The sequence below is a fragment of the Eleginops maclovinus genome, chromosome 14 (genome assembly GCF_036324505.1).
Source record: "Eleginops maclovinus isolate JMC-PN-2008 ecotype Puerto Natales chromosome 14, JC_Emac_rtc_rv5, whole genome shotgun sequence".
In the NCBI taxonomy this organism is placed as follows: Eukaryota; Metazoa; Chordata; class Actinopteri; order Perciformes; family Eleginopidae; genus Eleginops; species Eleginops maclovinus.
This window is the reverse complement of record NC_086362.1, coordinates 14,957,509-14,973,260: the sequence shown is the minus strand read 5'-3', so window position 1 is coordinate 14,973,260 and position 15,752 is coordinate 14,957,509. Positions and strand designations below refer to the sequence as shown.

Sequence of the window (15,752 nt, the reverse complement as noted above, 5' to 3'; positions counted from 1 at the left end):
CAGTTATAACTTGGTCAACTGTGGACAAAAACAAATGATTCTGAAGAGACAACCTTGACGCCTCAACAGGTCAGGTTGCACATCATATTATATCACCATATGGCATTTTGAAAAGGTCCGAACTCAATGTCTGTCTCTGAAAGACTGACTGCCTCCAGAAAGTCTTTATTCCAGTTCCAGCTATTAAGTGAATAGTCCTACTTTGTTTAGTTTGGAGCCACTTCAGTGCTACTTTGACTATCCAGGCAGTAGACAAGGCCCCAGCACTGCCATGGCAGTATACAACACTTTGTATAACACTGAAGCCACGGTATAAAATAATGTATATTTTTACAATATAGCAGCAGATCTAGTAGAAATAGTCAGTAAATAAAGAATTGGGCAAGACACTTCTCCCCAAATTGCTCCTGTGGGGATTGTCCATAGTATTGAATGTATGTAAGTCGCTTTGGATAAAAGTGTCTAACAAGTGAGTATTCACACACCAGACTTCCTGTACCCTCAATAACTGATCTAATGTTGTGTATGGATTTTGTGTTCAAATGCTGTAGCAGAAAGGGGGGGGGGGGCTTAACAAGCCACTCCTGAGAGCTGGAGGAAGATCTAATGATCCACACCTGTGAGTGTGAAGAGAGGAGATCACACTCAACTGTGGAAAAATCAACATTTATTAGGAGCAGAGATAGTTGTGGAAAAAGACTCAAAGAGGAAAGATGTGGAAGTTGTTCCACTTCATTAATCTAGCTTCATTTTTGGGGACTTTTTTGGTCAACCAGGCAGTTTTTTGGTATCACTGATACCAGGAGCAGCTGTACAATAGTCTTGATTATAGAAAAACTGTAATACAATTCATCTTCAACATCATATTTTGATCTGCTGGTGATGCTCTGTGATCTTACCTAGGCCTTCCGTCTCTTTGTCTTTCCAGATTCCCACCCCTACAAATCTCTGAATTCATACACAATCTTATCCACCTTAACTGCACTAATCTGAAATGTAACTGGAATATTTTCCTAATGTAAAAGGACATACCAACTTCTTACAAGCACACACTCATTCACACTTCACATCTTTTTTGAGCAATGAGTTGTCATTTATTTATTTCATTAATTGATCAATTTTGGTATTTGACCTTTTGTCATATTTGGTTTTGCATCCCTTGAGTTCCTAAGTGTCTTGGTACGGGACTGTGTTTGATCTTTGTGCGATGTGCTGTAAAGTTGGTCAACACAGACATTTTTATTTGCTGAAAATAGAGTTTGCGATTTGTTGATTTTGTACATTCTGTAGCTAGGAAACAGTGCTGCCTGTACAAATGCCAAAACGATAATTATTTAAATATTCCGTTGTGTGGGGCCCAATCGAATTTTGTGCTTTTTTGATAAAACCTACACTACAGTGCGACCCACTCCAGAAATGTAGGATAACATTATGTTTTTCTGTGATTCTTTGCAAAAAAATGTTACTTTAAGAATCCAAATTGTACACATATGTTATGTTGGCTAGCAAAGTCTAAAAAAAAATCATGCAAGTAAAATGGAAAACTAATTAAAAGGTAAGATAAATTTATTTAGACTGGTTTGTACTTTGGGTCACGCATGAACAACTATCTGTGAAAAACTTAACAGACCGTTCTGCAAAACGTTTTTGTGTTTATTACAGTTGCACACAGCATTTTACAACACAGCTTCTGATGAAACATCCCATGCAGTATTCTTGACACAATTTTGATACAACACTGTACACAAAACACATCAAAATAACAAACCTAAACTAGGCTGGAGCACTACGTTCACTTTGGGACAGGATTGCTCTGTTTCTTTTCTACACTTAATCGTACCTTCACTATTGATTCCAAATAAAAGTTCTCCCCATTTCAGAGGTCACAAATGTGCTTACTTCTCCCTTCGTAACACATCGACTTTCTCAAACCTTCAAAATATGAAACCACCCTGCAGCAGGGCGGCCTTCAAACCCCCACCCTGTTCGAGGGTCCTTGTGCAAAGCTTTGAATCAGAACAGCAGGCCTTTCTTTAGAACTGTGAAAATGATTATTTACACTTATAAAGAATTGAAATCCCCTATACAACCAAATGTAATTTTCGTGTGTTGCACATAAGGGAAAATAAGAGCTACTCTCCATGCACATTCAGCGGCTGCTACAATGTGATTTGCAAAATACTGCAACATCCTGTGGTACACGTTTATTGGCAGAGGCCAGAGAGTTCTTTGACAAACTAATACAATTTGGCAAATGAAAAAGTGCAGATTAAATGACAATAAATGATTTGTGGAGACTTCAAAAAATATACATAGTTTTGGAAGACTTATATCACATTGAAAGCTAAAAACGGCAAAAAGTGATAGTGTTATGTGTTGTCAGCAGATTATTGAATGGGTTTAGAAATCCATTAGCAATCTGTTTATCAAACATTTAATAAATCCAACACTTTTGTTTTCCAACTAAAATCAAATGTATTTACCCATGAGCACAGATCAGCAGGATTTTGTATGGGCTGACTGACCCGTTCATTTAGACTTTTTTTCAATCTGAATGAACAATTTATTCCTTAACACAATCATAATGTGATAAACCTATTTTAAATCCAAAACATTGATAACACTTTCGCATTAGCATTTTTTGCAAACATCATAATTACGACTAAAACAACAACACAACTTTTATAATCTGTATCTTATTCATTTCAACATAATATAATAATAAACATGAAAACTTGTTAGAAAAAAAATGAGTTCCTTTATAACAACTACATCATTGTCAGTAAAGTAACAAATAGTTTCAAAAGGAAACGATGAACTGGCCAGCAGATCAACAGTCTGAATTATTTAGTACAAAACAATTAGTGAGTGTCAAAATAATTCCTTGAACAATGAAACACAAATATATAATGGGGCTACAGAGTACATCAGTCTGCAGGTCAAACCGTAGGGTCACCTCGAGGTCTCTCTTTTCACAGCCTGCTAGCATCCTGAAGCTGCACTGCTATTTACACCTTTAAATGTATTATAGTACACTTAATTTTATAATTTTATTTTTGTATTTTTGGGTTCGTATCAGTATGTAGTGTCTCTGCCGTGACATGTTTCCATGCTTTAATGTTCAAAAAGCTCTTTATTTTTTCAATGTGGTGGAATCTCCCTCTTGTGGGAACACTGGGATTTAAGCCGTTGCAGTCCATTTACATGCACTAAATGCTTGAAAGACAAAAAACATATACTTTACATTACAATGAAAGGATTTTGTGTTATCAACCATCCATTACTAAATTAAAAAACCCCTCAACATGACACAACCAGCCTTCATGTGGTCATTAGACCATTAATTACCAAGAGACACACAAAGAGAGACCTCCAGGATGTCTACCAAGTTCAACAAACACATTCTATGAATAGTATTTTGTGTGACAAAGTCATGACACTGCATAAAACCCAACAATAAGAGACAAAAAGATTGTGTTAGGGGGTGATTATTAATGTGCTACTGCAGCAAAGTTAGAGCAGTTATCTAAGCTGACAAATTAAATGATATTTTCGCCTTGTGTTGTAAACCATGAAGTACATACTTGATACATATCTTGTACAAGTTAAAAACTGTTATATGGGATGTAATTGAGCCCTTTCATACAAGAGGCCTAAACAATCACCTTTAGCCAATAAAAAAAACAATTGTAGAAAATGAAAATAGTAAACCAAGGGCAGTCCAGCATCCCCCCAACCCGGCCCTGTTGGGAAGGAAGAAGAACAGACACTTAGTTTCAAATGAACATTAACAGCTACAAAAAATTGTACGGAAGTTTATTAATGACAAAATTGTTCAGCAAAAAAGTTATAAAAACATTTAGAAATCTGATATTTCAGAAGGCTTAGAGCCCTTTTTTAATTTTAGAATATGTTGTGTGAGAGTAAATTCCCTAACTTTGTTTACAATAAAGCTGATATTCAGATTGTTTTAGACTTTTAGTTTTTTCAACATTACTCAGAATGACACCATTTGATGTTAACTGTTTTCTGGTGGTTCAGGGGGTTCTTTTTTCAGTGATCGAAGAAATATAGCAATATAATCTATATATTCCTCTTAATTTAGCTGCTACTCTTGGACTTTGTCTATGTACTTGCATTTATATAGCACATTTCTAGTCTGTTGATCTCTTAAAGAGCCTTTAACCAGCATGCCAACATTTACACATTCACATACACATATCAGTTACCCCAAAGAACAATTTGATTATAAGGGGTTAAGGACCGGAAAAGTATGGGAGTTTTATACTTTTTAGCTGGAGCTACAGCGTTTGGACTCTAATCACAATGCACTGCAGCCCTAAAGTCATGTGAGACAGGGAAAAAAGGGTTGATTTGTATGAGTTTTTAGGAATCAAGGCAGATTTAGCTGCAGAAAACTATTAGACTGAGGAACTGATCTCCTTAAGAGAATTATGTAAAATTGACAGATTTGAAAAGTTACACGTTTACCAAGAACATAAAACTTCACATCGACAGCATAGCTTTGATAAGAAATAGCCAAACTAAATTCCCATAAACGGAGCGTTTATAGGGGGGATCCTAGAGATGACCCTTGAGGAACTCCACAGGTGCACTGCCAATCCATAGTATTGAAAGCAGTTCTTCAATCAGGAACTAGTATGCTGCTTTTCACTTTCAAAAATATTTAGTGTGCATAATGTCAGGCAAACTAAACATAATACTTTCATAGTCTTTATAATTGTCTATTCAAACATTAAAACAGGACAGGAACAAATATTCTCTGAACTTAAAGACTGTCTGTCTGAGAGCCGACCTGGCTCGTTCACACAGGTAATTATCTGACAGCACCAGGTCCAAATGGCTGTAGTCCACAATCACCGGTGTTCTTAGTATTCCTGTCTTTATTAGCTGTGGTTCATTGGAAGTTGTCTCATAAGACAGTAAATCCAGTTTAGGGCTTATCAAACAATAAGTCATTGTATTCTTTGAATACCTATTACAGCAGTCCTCATTTTCTGGTCAGATTTAGGAAACTCAGCCTCAAGTCAATATCAAACTAAAGTGCTCTTAATAGCATTTGCCAATAGCATCACTGGCACATGAAGTCTTGATGAACATGTGAAGATTTATATGGACAGTGGTTTGCACAAAACTGATGTTAGATGTTGTATCTATAATAAAGAAAAAAAAATACATCATGCTAACAGCATTTAAGCTGCTCACAAGGCTTACATGCTAATGTGTTGCAGCTAATTATTTAACATCGTTTGATGGTGACAAAAGTTACAGTGTAGGTTCAAAATGTTAGATTCTCACTTCTGTGTTTCCTGGTGTTACACAACGCTCTGTACTGACACATTTCTCCATGTGCAGACTATATGCTGCACCATGATTTTTTACATACATTAACTTCCATATATTTGGTCTAAAAACGTCACCCTTTATGTGGATACTATCCACAGTATTCAATGTATAACATGTCTCATATATGTAATATGTAATGTAAAGCGATTCAAGCAGTTGGAAGAGTGTAAAAATAAATACCATGAATTATTAATATGAATTATTTGTCAGCCTACCATCTAAGGTCTTTCATATGTAAATGGTTTTAACATTTAGCATATCTTTTTTTCTCAAATCTGCAACTAATTGCTCTGTAAATAACAATAAAACAAGCTTGAACTGCTTTTGAGCCTCCTCACACCCTAAAAACACCTCTGTCCCTGCAGCCCAAAAAGGATCCCACTGACAACAGCTGATTGCATTTGGATATCTTTTCTGAAGAATGTGCAAGATCATTGCTGCAGTGGAAGGCAACAGGCCTGCTTGTAGTACATGATCGTTTGTCAAGTATAGTTTGCATCCAATCTGCAGGATTTCAACAGCCTTCCACTTAATAGCACGTCTCCAGGCTCGAGACTATCAAACTGCAGGCTATCTGTTTCTTTATAAACATCACTGAACCCTCCAGTATGCGGGTCTCAGATGAGAAGGGGAACTCCAAATGCTCTGCTGCTATGTTGCCTGTTGTGTTTATGTAATTGCTGATCGGAGGCCATGTGAACCTGGCTCTTCACTCTCTCTGTCTTTAAATGACTGCTCCTATAAAAAGCCCGCTGACCCCAATACGACTCTGACCCGCCAGGCAGCCTGTTGATGTCCGGCAGCAGCTGAAGCAGTCAGTGTATGCACATAACAAACTCCTGCCATAGCAGAGCTTTTACTCCTGAACACATTACAGTATATCCACCATACATTCAACCAGCTAGCCCCTGAAGAATTTAACATCAAGATAATCCTCTGTATCTGTGTGCTATCAGAATTCACAGCTGGAGTGCCAGCATCTGCTGAGGTGCTCAGTTGCAAACTATACCAGAGCATGGTTTCTATTCCTCTGCCAGGATGATTCATTCTGTAGTTCATGACTGGTTGCTTGCTTAATGCCCTTATCTAATTGATGGGACTATAACATTTAAAAATTGATTAATTCAGTTGTCTTTAGGGTAGACATTCAATTATCACATGGAGAGTGTGCCGTCAAACCTCTTTGGACTTAAATAGTTTTTGAGGTAGATAGGGCCTCTGGAGTCAGTGTTCAAAATAAATGATTAAGACATTAAATAAATGATCATATGAAAACATGAAAAAAACACATGCAACGTGAAATAACACATTTTCTGGACTCAACTTGCTATTATGGCATATTTCATCCCGCTTCATTTTATTTTACCACAAATTACTATTTAAAATCTAAATCAGCACTTTTAATTTTTCTTTATGTTTCCAATGTTCACTGTCAACACACATTTTAAAACTTTGAGAAAAGCTGGAAAAGAAAGCTGGTATGGATGATGGATCAGAATGTTTTTGGTACATTTTTCCAGCTTCATAAACTATCAATCTCAATCGTACCATCTGTTACAGTTACAAGAGACAGTGGCACTATCATGTTTGTTACTACACCAAAACACTTGTACATTGTATTAAGATTTGTGGGAGACAAAGAAATGCATAAATGTCCAAATTAAAATGTATATAATTTCAGATTTTTATATTACCCTACCATATTATTTTGCCATTTTTTAAAGTGTTTTCAAAAATGGCAAAATGCAATTTTTTTTAACTACAAAAACAAATCATATACAATTATACGTATATGTAACGATGACACAATACACCTTCCTGTTTTACTTATAAATACTCAAACCAAACACCGTACGTACATACAAATCCTACCTGAAGAAACTAGTCACCTGTCCAGGTAAGCTGCCGCTCATCTGTGCTCCACCACAAAGCTCATGGTGGTCCCATCAAACGAGGGTGGGGCGATGATGCGGGGCCCCTGCTGGGAGCTGATGCTGATGACCGGCTGCTTGGCACTAGAGAAGCCCTGCGGATGCCTGTGGGCGGCGGCTTGCTGCTGAGGCCCGTAGGACGCGTGGGGAGACTTTCCTGTGGCCATGTAGAAGGGGCTCTCCATGTACAGGCCCTCAGTCTGTTGGGACAAAGCTTTGTCTCCGCTGTCCGGCTCTGAATGCACCGACATGTGTGACTGCACCAGAGTCCGGGCCGGGATAACGGCCGGTGTGGGCATTAGGCCTGGGTAGATCATGTAGTGGTGTCCGTATGCTCCTGGACTGAGCGCCAAAGGTGAGATGGGCATTGGCACCGGGGTCATGGGAGGTTGAGGCATGGGCACGTCCACGTACTGGCCTGTTTCAGGGTCAAAGAGGCGTTTAGTGGCAGGCTGCACAGGAGTGTCCACCAGGTAGTAATTTCCAGTAGTGGGATCCAGCAGCATCTTCCTCTGGGTGGCTTGGAAGGGTTCCATCATAGGAGCTGGGGTGATTGCTGGAGAGAAGCAGTACACCTGAGGCTGACTGACGGACATGCCCATCGGTAAAGAGTGGTAAATGGTTGCAGGAGGAACCTCTGGTGAGCGTGTGTCCATGACCATGCTGGAGCGCTGTGCGTTCTGGTTTTCCACAAATGATCCCAAAGGTCCTGAAGGAGGGGTCGGTTGTTTCTGGGTAGCAAACATGTACACTGAGGTTCTATCGGCAGACAATGCTTGTTTGTTGCTGCTGGCGGGAGACTTGACCGGCATGGTCAGGTAGTTCTCGTTGTCAGCTGAGGCGTTCAGGAACTCCCGTGCAGGCCTCTCCACCTCCTTTGATTGAGCTTCTTCATTTCCACGTAGCTTCGTAGGGAAGATTTTTAAGGAAACAGGAAGCTTGGAAGGTTTTGGGACAAAGCTTTTGTGGATGTAAGGTGTGGTTTGTGTGTTGGTGTTTTGCTTTGCAAAGGCAGCTGCCTTAAGGCTGGAGCTAAGGCTGAACATGTTTGCAGTTGAACTGTTACCCTGCATGGACCTCAGCAGGCTGTCAGTGCCAGGCGCTATCACTGGTGGGGTCTTGGCATTGTTTGGAAAGGAGTCTCTTCTGACAGTTTTGTCCATGTTGGACCCACCAGCTGCATCCTCCTCAGGTCCTCCATGGTCTCCACTGGCTATCAGCGAAAGCACATGGCGGTCTGCCAGGGCATTGGACTCATTCTTCCTTTTCCATTCATTTTTGTCATATGTATACAGCTGTTCCATGGTTTTCACAGCAGCCTGGAGTTTTTCCAAAGCCCCCTGACCTGCTATTTTTGATTCAGGTTTCTTATCAATGATGTCTGCAATTTGTTCTTGCTTCTTTGAAGGTGTTCTGCTTTCAGTTCTCAATGCAATATCTCCTTCTGAGGAATTACTCAGGTTGCCAATGTGTGCTCTCCCTTCTGCCATCTGCAGAGGAGCATTTTTAGCGCCCTCTGGAGACAACCTGTCTATGTCAAACTGCTCCCGTTTAAATAAATCCGTATTTCCCGAATATTTTCCATTATTATTTGTATTCACAGACTGGCATTTGATTACTATAGGGGACACAGAATTAGTACTTCGATTGTACATTTGCTTCTTTTGCTCTGAATGGGGGTCAGCAGATAAAAAGTTGGATTTATTTTCGTTGTTATCCAAAGAAACAAAGTGATACGTACTTTTTACCAATTTACGCACGTCCCTGACTTGGTGTATGGGCGTTTGCAGCTTTGCTTTATTATCTCTAATGTCTCTAACCATGAAATGCGGGACTTTATCCGTCGACTCACCCTTTAGAGCCGCAGCCAGCTCGTGGCATTTGAAGTCATCTGTTCTGCCAAGGTTAGCTGCGTTACAGGCTATATTAGGGGTGCGCAGCTTGGAGACGCCAAAATGCTCCGTGTTATTGTCTCTGAAGCTCCTTAAGTTAATTTTTATTTCCGGAGATTTAGATTTGCCCACATTCCTTGAGTCAGCGATGTTTAGCTTGTTATCAGAGCGTTCTTGGATCACTCCTTCATCTCCATATGGAGAATAACTCCTGTTCAGCAGCTGCTGTCCTTCTTCTCCCTCACTGGACAGCAGTTGGATACTTGGCACAAACAAATGTGACATTTTAGTCAGTTTCCCGCTGCCAGCCGAGTATTGATCCCCCTCGCCCTCTTTCTCGTTAGCTGAAGGCGACTTCTCCAGACTTTGATAGTTTTTATGATCCTTTTGAAACTCTACCTCCTCGTCCTTCCAGCATCTGAATGCGCTATTTTGGCTTCGAAGCAGCGTGCTTTTGGGCGCTTCCAATGCGCCTTTTTTAGTATCAGTTCCAGCTTCATTTACCGGGTCCAAATTAGTTTCTGGAGCGGGAGCGGTCGCGTCCTGGCGTCTTGAGTCACTTTTGGAATCACATGAGCCACTGTCCACAATGTCTCCTAATTCATCCAGACACATTATGGTGTAGTCTGAGCTGCTCTCAGAAAACCTGGAGCTCTGTGTGTGCAGCTCCCTGCCTCCCTTCTCCCTGTAGCTGTCGCTCTCTTGGTGCGTAAAGCCCGCTGCATGATCCCGCTGCGCCTCGATTATCTCCCCTCTTTCCATCTTGCGCTCCTGTTCAAACTGCATCTTCTTAGAAATCACATTTTTGATCAGACTCGAAGCGAATATGGCTTTCTTGTGTGTGTCTTCCATGGTTTTGCAGGGCGACTTGCTGGCCCCTCTCCCCTTGCCGCTTGGCAAACTGTTGGTAACTTCATCTGTGGAACGTGATCCTGCAGCATTTTGTGCAAAGTTAGTGTGCCTTTCTTCCCCAGACATTCCCGATTTGACATTGCACCGAAAATTCAGAGTCTCTGTGAGTCTTATCACTCCACCGTGGCCCTTACTGAATTCCCCCATCAGCTCTATTTGCTTTGTAGATGACGATGCGCTGTGGGGGTTGCCATTCAGAGTGAACATCTTGCTGGTGGGCGGTTTGATGCTTGCCAGTGCAATGCCCTTATAACCTCTATTGTCTATAGTTTTGGCTAATTCAAATGAGGCCGTTGAGTTTTGATGGGAAAGTACACTTTTATCCAGTCCATTTGATATATTCATATTGCCATATTTCAGGTCGACAAAGGTAGACCACCTGTTTATCCCTTTCCCGTGCTCTGATGATGATTCACTTGATGTGCTGAAATTAATGGCGTCAAGATAAGGATATGCTAGGCTCTTGAAGGCTTTGGCTGTCAGGTTGCGCACCTCCTTGTCAGCGTCGTCCAGCTCGCTGACAGCGCTGGACGCACCGCTGGAAACCTCGATGACCTCGTTCCCCCTCAACCTGCGGCCAAAGTGCAAGCGTCCGGGCGCGGCTATGAAACACTTCGCCCTGTCACACAACGTCTCCGACTTGCCGTCAACTCCCCTAAACACATATCGACTCATGTCCTCGGATCGCCTGGCATGATAAAGGATGTTTCCCTGTTCTTGGATGTTGCTAGGGTCATTTATAGCTCGAGTGGTTCTGATTGACAGGTGGATCTGTCCCGCACTGTTACCACTGCACTGCTGCTGCTGCTGCTGCGGCTTTGACACACTCTCATCTGAGCTGGTGAACTTGGCCACGTCGCACAGATCACTTTCAAGCAGAGTGCTGACTCCTGCTGCGGGACCGCGGGAGCCCCTGCCCCCCACCTCTTCATCACCCTCAAAAGAAGCATAATCGACAAAAGAGTACACCTGGTTGTCTTCCTCAATGTCCCAGCTAGCGGAGGAGGCCACCCCGAGGTCGTAGTCCTCCTCGTGGTCAGAAAGCTCGGAGAGCTGGATCTCGTGCGTGGTAATGTAATGGGACTCATCCTCCGTGACGCGCGGGACACAGGCGTATGAAAGCACCAAACTAACATCATCATCCTCCTCATAATCATCCTCGCTCCTCCACTGATCAGTGTCCCTGCAGGGTAATCCCTTACCCCTGGGCGTGTTTGTGTTCTCTTCCGTTTTGGACACTTCGCCTTGCGTAATTACGCGCTCACCTTTGTCTCCTGATTTGGGTTGATTCTCTGACTTTGCATCAATACAGGGGGAATCCAATAACAAGGATGGATCAGAAGGAATCTCCTTGACATCTTCTGTACATTTCCCAACTTCAGAATCCTCTTTCTTGTTAGTCTCGATTTTGATCTCCAGTTTTGGTTCCTTTGCACGCAGATCCTCGGCGACACCGCTGTTAATAAGGACAGACATTTGCTTTCCTTCTCTAAAGCCACAGTCTTTTTCCACTTTTCCCCCACCTGTGTTTACGTCTACTAACTCCACATCGACGTATTTCATCTCGTCTTGCTTCTCCGGGGCATCCTCCTCTTCCTGAACAGGTTTTTCGGACAGATCCTTGACCTCCCTTGTCGCCTGCGTCTCCACACAGCTTTGTTCTGCCTTCATAGCTGATCCTCCAGGTTTAACTTTACATTTGGAGTCCGAAAGAAACAGCATAGACGGAGCCACCCAGGATTCCACAGTCCTACAGTCTGAGACGGGTCTGCGCGCATTTGCCTCTCGCCTGGTTAGACAGACACGATGACAGGGAAGGGACGCGCTCCAAACATTCCAGCTCACTGCGATATGAATATCTAAAAAGGACCAGAGACATCAGTAACTACTGTCTAGGCCACATGTTTCTCAAGCTGTGGTTCGTGGACCAATAGGAATCATGGAGAGGACCCTAAGCTGCTATGGACACTTATTGCACTACATGTAGATATTTGCACCGTTTAATATTCATTCATTGTCATATATTCAACCGTTTCATGTCTCCAAGACTGCTATTTTTATATATGTATTGTTGTGCCCTTTTTTAAAATATTTTGTTTTTATTCTATGTAACATACATTTGGGAGATTATTTGTTCTAAATGTTTTGGAGGACACACATTGAAAAGGAAGATATCACAGGTGCTAAGATACAGGAACAGTTTTAAATATTTTTAAAGAATAAGAAAAGGTCAAATACACATGAGTCCAATAAAACCTAATTTCTGTGAGCTGCAGATCACTGATCCTGCAGTCAGACTGCTCACCGGCTGTGTTTTTACACCAAGCTCAAATATAGCAGGCACCAAATAAAAATTTGGAAAGTGCAGCGATGTTCGACAGCAGGGAATGTTTGCAAGGTTTTTTAACACCTTACATGAAGGCAGTCTGGCAGATAAACACTCGAGTGACAACAACTCAGCAACAGCACACCCCCACGAGGATTGATACACTGTGCATGTTTGACTGCTGTTCCTTCCCGGGGGTTTAGTCTGGGTCAGTAGGGGCCAGTTTTTGAGAGTGCCAGGGACCTTTGGATGCTGTCGGGGGGTCCAAAACAGAAGTAGGTCACATTTCATTTATCCGTCATAATAAAACGTCAAGTCTTTTGGAATTTTTTTTATGTGTTTAGAGATATTTGACACTTATCTTGGAAACCTCATGCTCATTTGGGAATCTGCAGGTGTGATAAAGAAAATTATCATTTAAAATGTTATTATATTTAAACATTTTAAATTATTTTTAGATATATTGTATATCTTTTTAAGACCTCAATTGTCGATGATTAAGCATTATTGAGTGTTGCTGTTGGACATTCTACATTTCTCATCACTGTTTGAATAGCTAACTTCCTGTTTGTTTTACAGTACACCTCCAAGTGTTTTTTTTAAAACGTTTTTTTATGTTACATTCACCTAGCAAATTTCATACGACGATGGGCATGATTTCAGCAATTTTGTATGGGGGGAAATTTACCCCAAATGTAACAATATTGGTCATTTCTGAAGCTCTGGTCTGTCCAGATATAGAAACTCTCCGGATCAGTGACAGACGACAGAAGAAGATGGTTTGCAAATGTGTCTGTAATCTTTGTGAAGTAGATGCTAAATGGAAAACTTGAAATATTGGTTAATTTTGTTTTAAATATGATATAAGGATTCAACCATATAGTATATTAGCGCATTTAGGATGTATGCATAAATGAACACAATAAAGTCAATGCAAATGTTAACTCCTGGTTCCATAACAATATCACTGGTGGCCCAGCAATATATTCCATAAGGGGGTCACAAACACAGTAAATATGAACGTTAATTATTAAATGATCTTTCTAAGTGCAGCTTTAATTACATTTTTCACCAATTAATGCTATCACATTGAAAAGTAATTTTGAAAACTATTACAGAAACCCTGTAGGAGAATAAAAGCGACTTAGCATAACCCTTAGAAGTAGAAGAGTTAACAAACTCAGCGTCTAATTGGAATGAATAGCTGGGAATGCCGATGGTTGGCTGGCAGGGGCCCTGAACTCACCACCATGCTATGGGGGGTAAGGGGGGGTTGTGATATTTGCTGTTGGTAGGCAACAAAAAGGTCCCTGCCAATCCCTGCCAGCAGTGTAATACAGTAATACTGAGTGAGAAACCAGAGAGGACCCTGAGCTTAACTGGTGGAAACTCAGCTCCACTTGTGTCAAATACTGAGTGTCCAACCCATGTCCTACAGCAGTGAGCCGTGACTCTGAAACGAATCCGGCAGAGAATATGTATGTGATTTAAAGGTCTGTAACTACAGGTATACTGGGCAGGAGACATTTTAGTTTCCATTTCAAAGAAGGTTTTGTTTTTGGTTTGGTTCAGTTTGTCTCTTTGTTTGTCTGAAGGGAGAACAGAAGAACTACTGGCATGATATTTATGAGATGATGGCAGGGTAGCATGGGCCAGGCAAGAACCCTTATGTTTACTAAGTCTTACTTTAGAAATATTGTTTCAACAATTTCTAAAAGTAGTAACTGCTGTCAGCTTCTGTTGATGCTGTGGCTGCCAATTGTTTACTGTTGTTTACTGTGAGTTGAGCATCACTATTAATATCCACATGATAAGCCACAGAATGCTTGAAATGTCTGTTCTGTAGGGCCACAGAAAAACCTGCCGTCATCCCTTCTTGTCATTTCACTTCCTTACAAAGAACATTGACTTTTTGACACTTACCATGTCATGTCTACCCATTCTATGCTTTTCACTGATCATCTAACACGCGTCATCATTCCAACAGAGTTAGCCACCAAACTACTGGTAGTTTCAGGAAAATCTCCTTGTTTGGGTTAAAATGAGTATGTTAACTTTCTATGGACAAAAGGAAATTCTTAAGGAAAAGTTGTTTTTGTGTTGTTGGCAGCACAGGATGCTTCACATATGCTTTATAAACCTTAATGCCACCCTCAACTTGCAATCATTGTTATGTTTTCTTCACTCACTTGACTTCCAAGTAATTTGTTGTGTGCGTCTAATATTTTTCTGGATTGATGAAGCGAAAAGCAAAAGCTGCATTGTGATAACAATAAACTGAGCATCTGTAATGGTTAATGCTAACTTTGTGTTAACTCACAGTTCTGTTAAAATGGAGCTCACATCACTTAGAACAGAACCAACGAGTTTGAGGTTTCCCTCACATTGAAAAGGACATGAACCATTTTCTAAGCCTTTCTCTGTATAAACAAGGAGGAAATGCAGTTGTTGCTCAAATTTTATGATACTCTCAGAAGTTGCCAATGCAGCTCTCGCTGTCAAAGTTCTATGAAGATTTGCAAAAGTGCACATTTCCTTGTACGAGACTCCATGCAAAATAGATTGTGCAAACATTTTCTCTTATTACACTGAACAACAGCATCTCAGCAATTATCAAATACAACACTTGACCTCTTCATGTCAAAGATCAGCATATTCCCATTAGTCATCAAAAAGTGCTAAAAACTAACTTTTTTAATGTGCATGAGAACTTTGGACTACCCTGCAGCAGATAATCTTGCAAAGGGAGTGAGTGAGCTGCTAAATATACTATAGAGCTGACCGGGTGATTAAGGACAGGAGTGTGGGTATATGGAGGTCAGGCAAGCGCCAAGGGCAACTGCTGTCAGACAGCTTTAAAAAAAACATGCATTAAAGAAAATATTTAAAGATAAAAAATAGAAAACTAAAAAAATAATTACACAATTCACAAAATACACAACAACAACAACAACAACAACAACAACAACAACAACAACAACCTGTAAGAGATATAGCAGCCAGGTATATACTGCACAGTTATTAATGGAATATGTATGTATATATATAAAAACACACCAACACAGTTAGCTCTGGGGAATAACATGAGTGAAGGCTGAACCTGTGACGTGAAGGCCTTTAAACACAGGGGGGCGTTTTTAATATAAAAGGATCACCACAAGAAGACCAGCTAAAAAAGTTGCAGCCATTCACCAATAGCACTACACACACTATGACCCAACAAAATGGACCGCAACAACCACAACACACATGGTCACACTGTAGTAAACTACATACAAATGTTGCCCTCTTACACCTAAGCAGCAACCAGAAAGTGACCCAACA

The 15,752-nt window shown here is 40.8% G+C and overlaps 1 protein-coding gene across 1 annotated transcript; it reads right to left on the bottom strand.

Moving 5' to 3' along the window:
* Positions 1 to 7,276: 7,276 nt before the first annotated feature.
* Positions 7,277 to 11,773, bottom strand: c14h4orf54 (chromosome 14 C4orf54 homolog). Its single transcript, XM_063900875.1, has one exon. The coding sequence runs from the start codon at positions 11,771 to 11,773 to the stop codon at positions 7,277 to 7,279; it is 4,497 nt and encodes a 1,498-aa protein (XP_063756945.1).
* Between the last annotated feature and the right edge of the window lie 3,979 nt (positions 11,774 to 15,752).

What these genes read in the sequence shown, in the direction of transcription:
- c14h4orf54 (XM_063900875.1), bottom strand. Translation starts at nt 11,773, where the DNA reads ATGAAGGCAGAACAAAGCTGTGTGGAGACGCAGGCGACAAGGGAGGTC.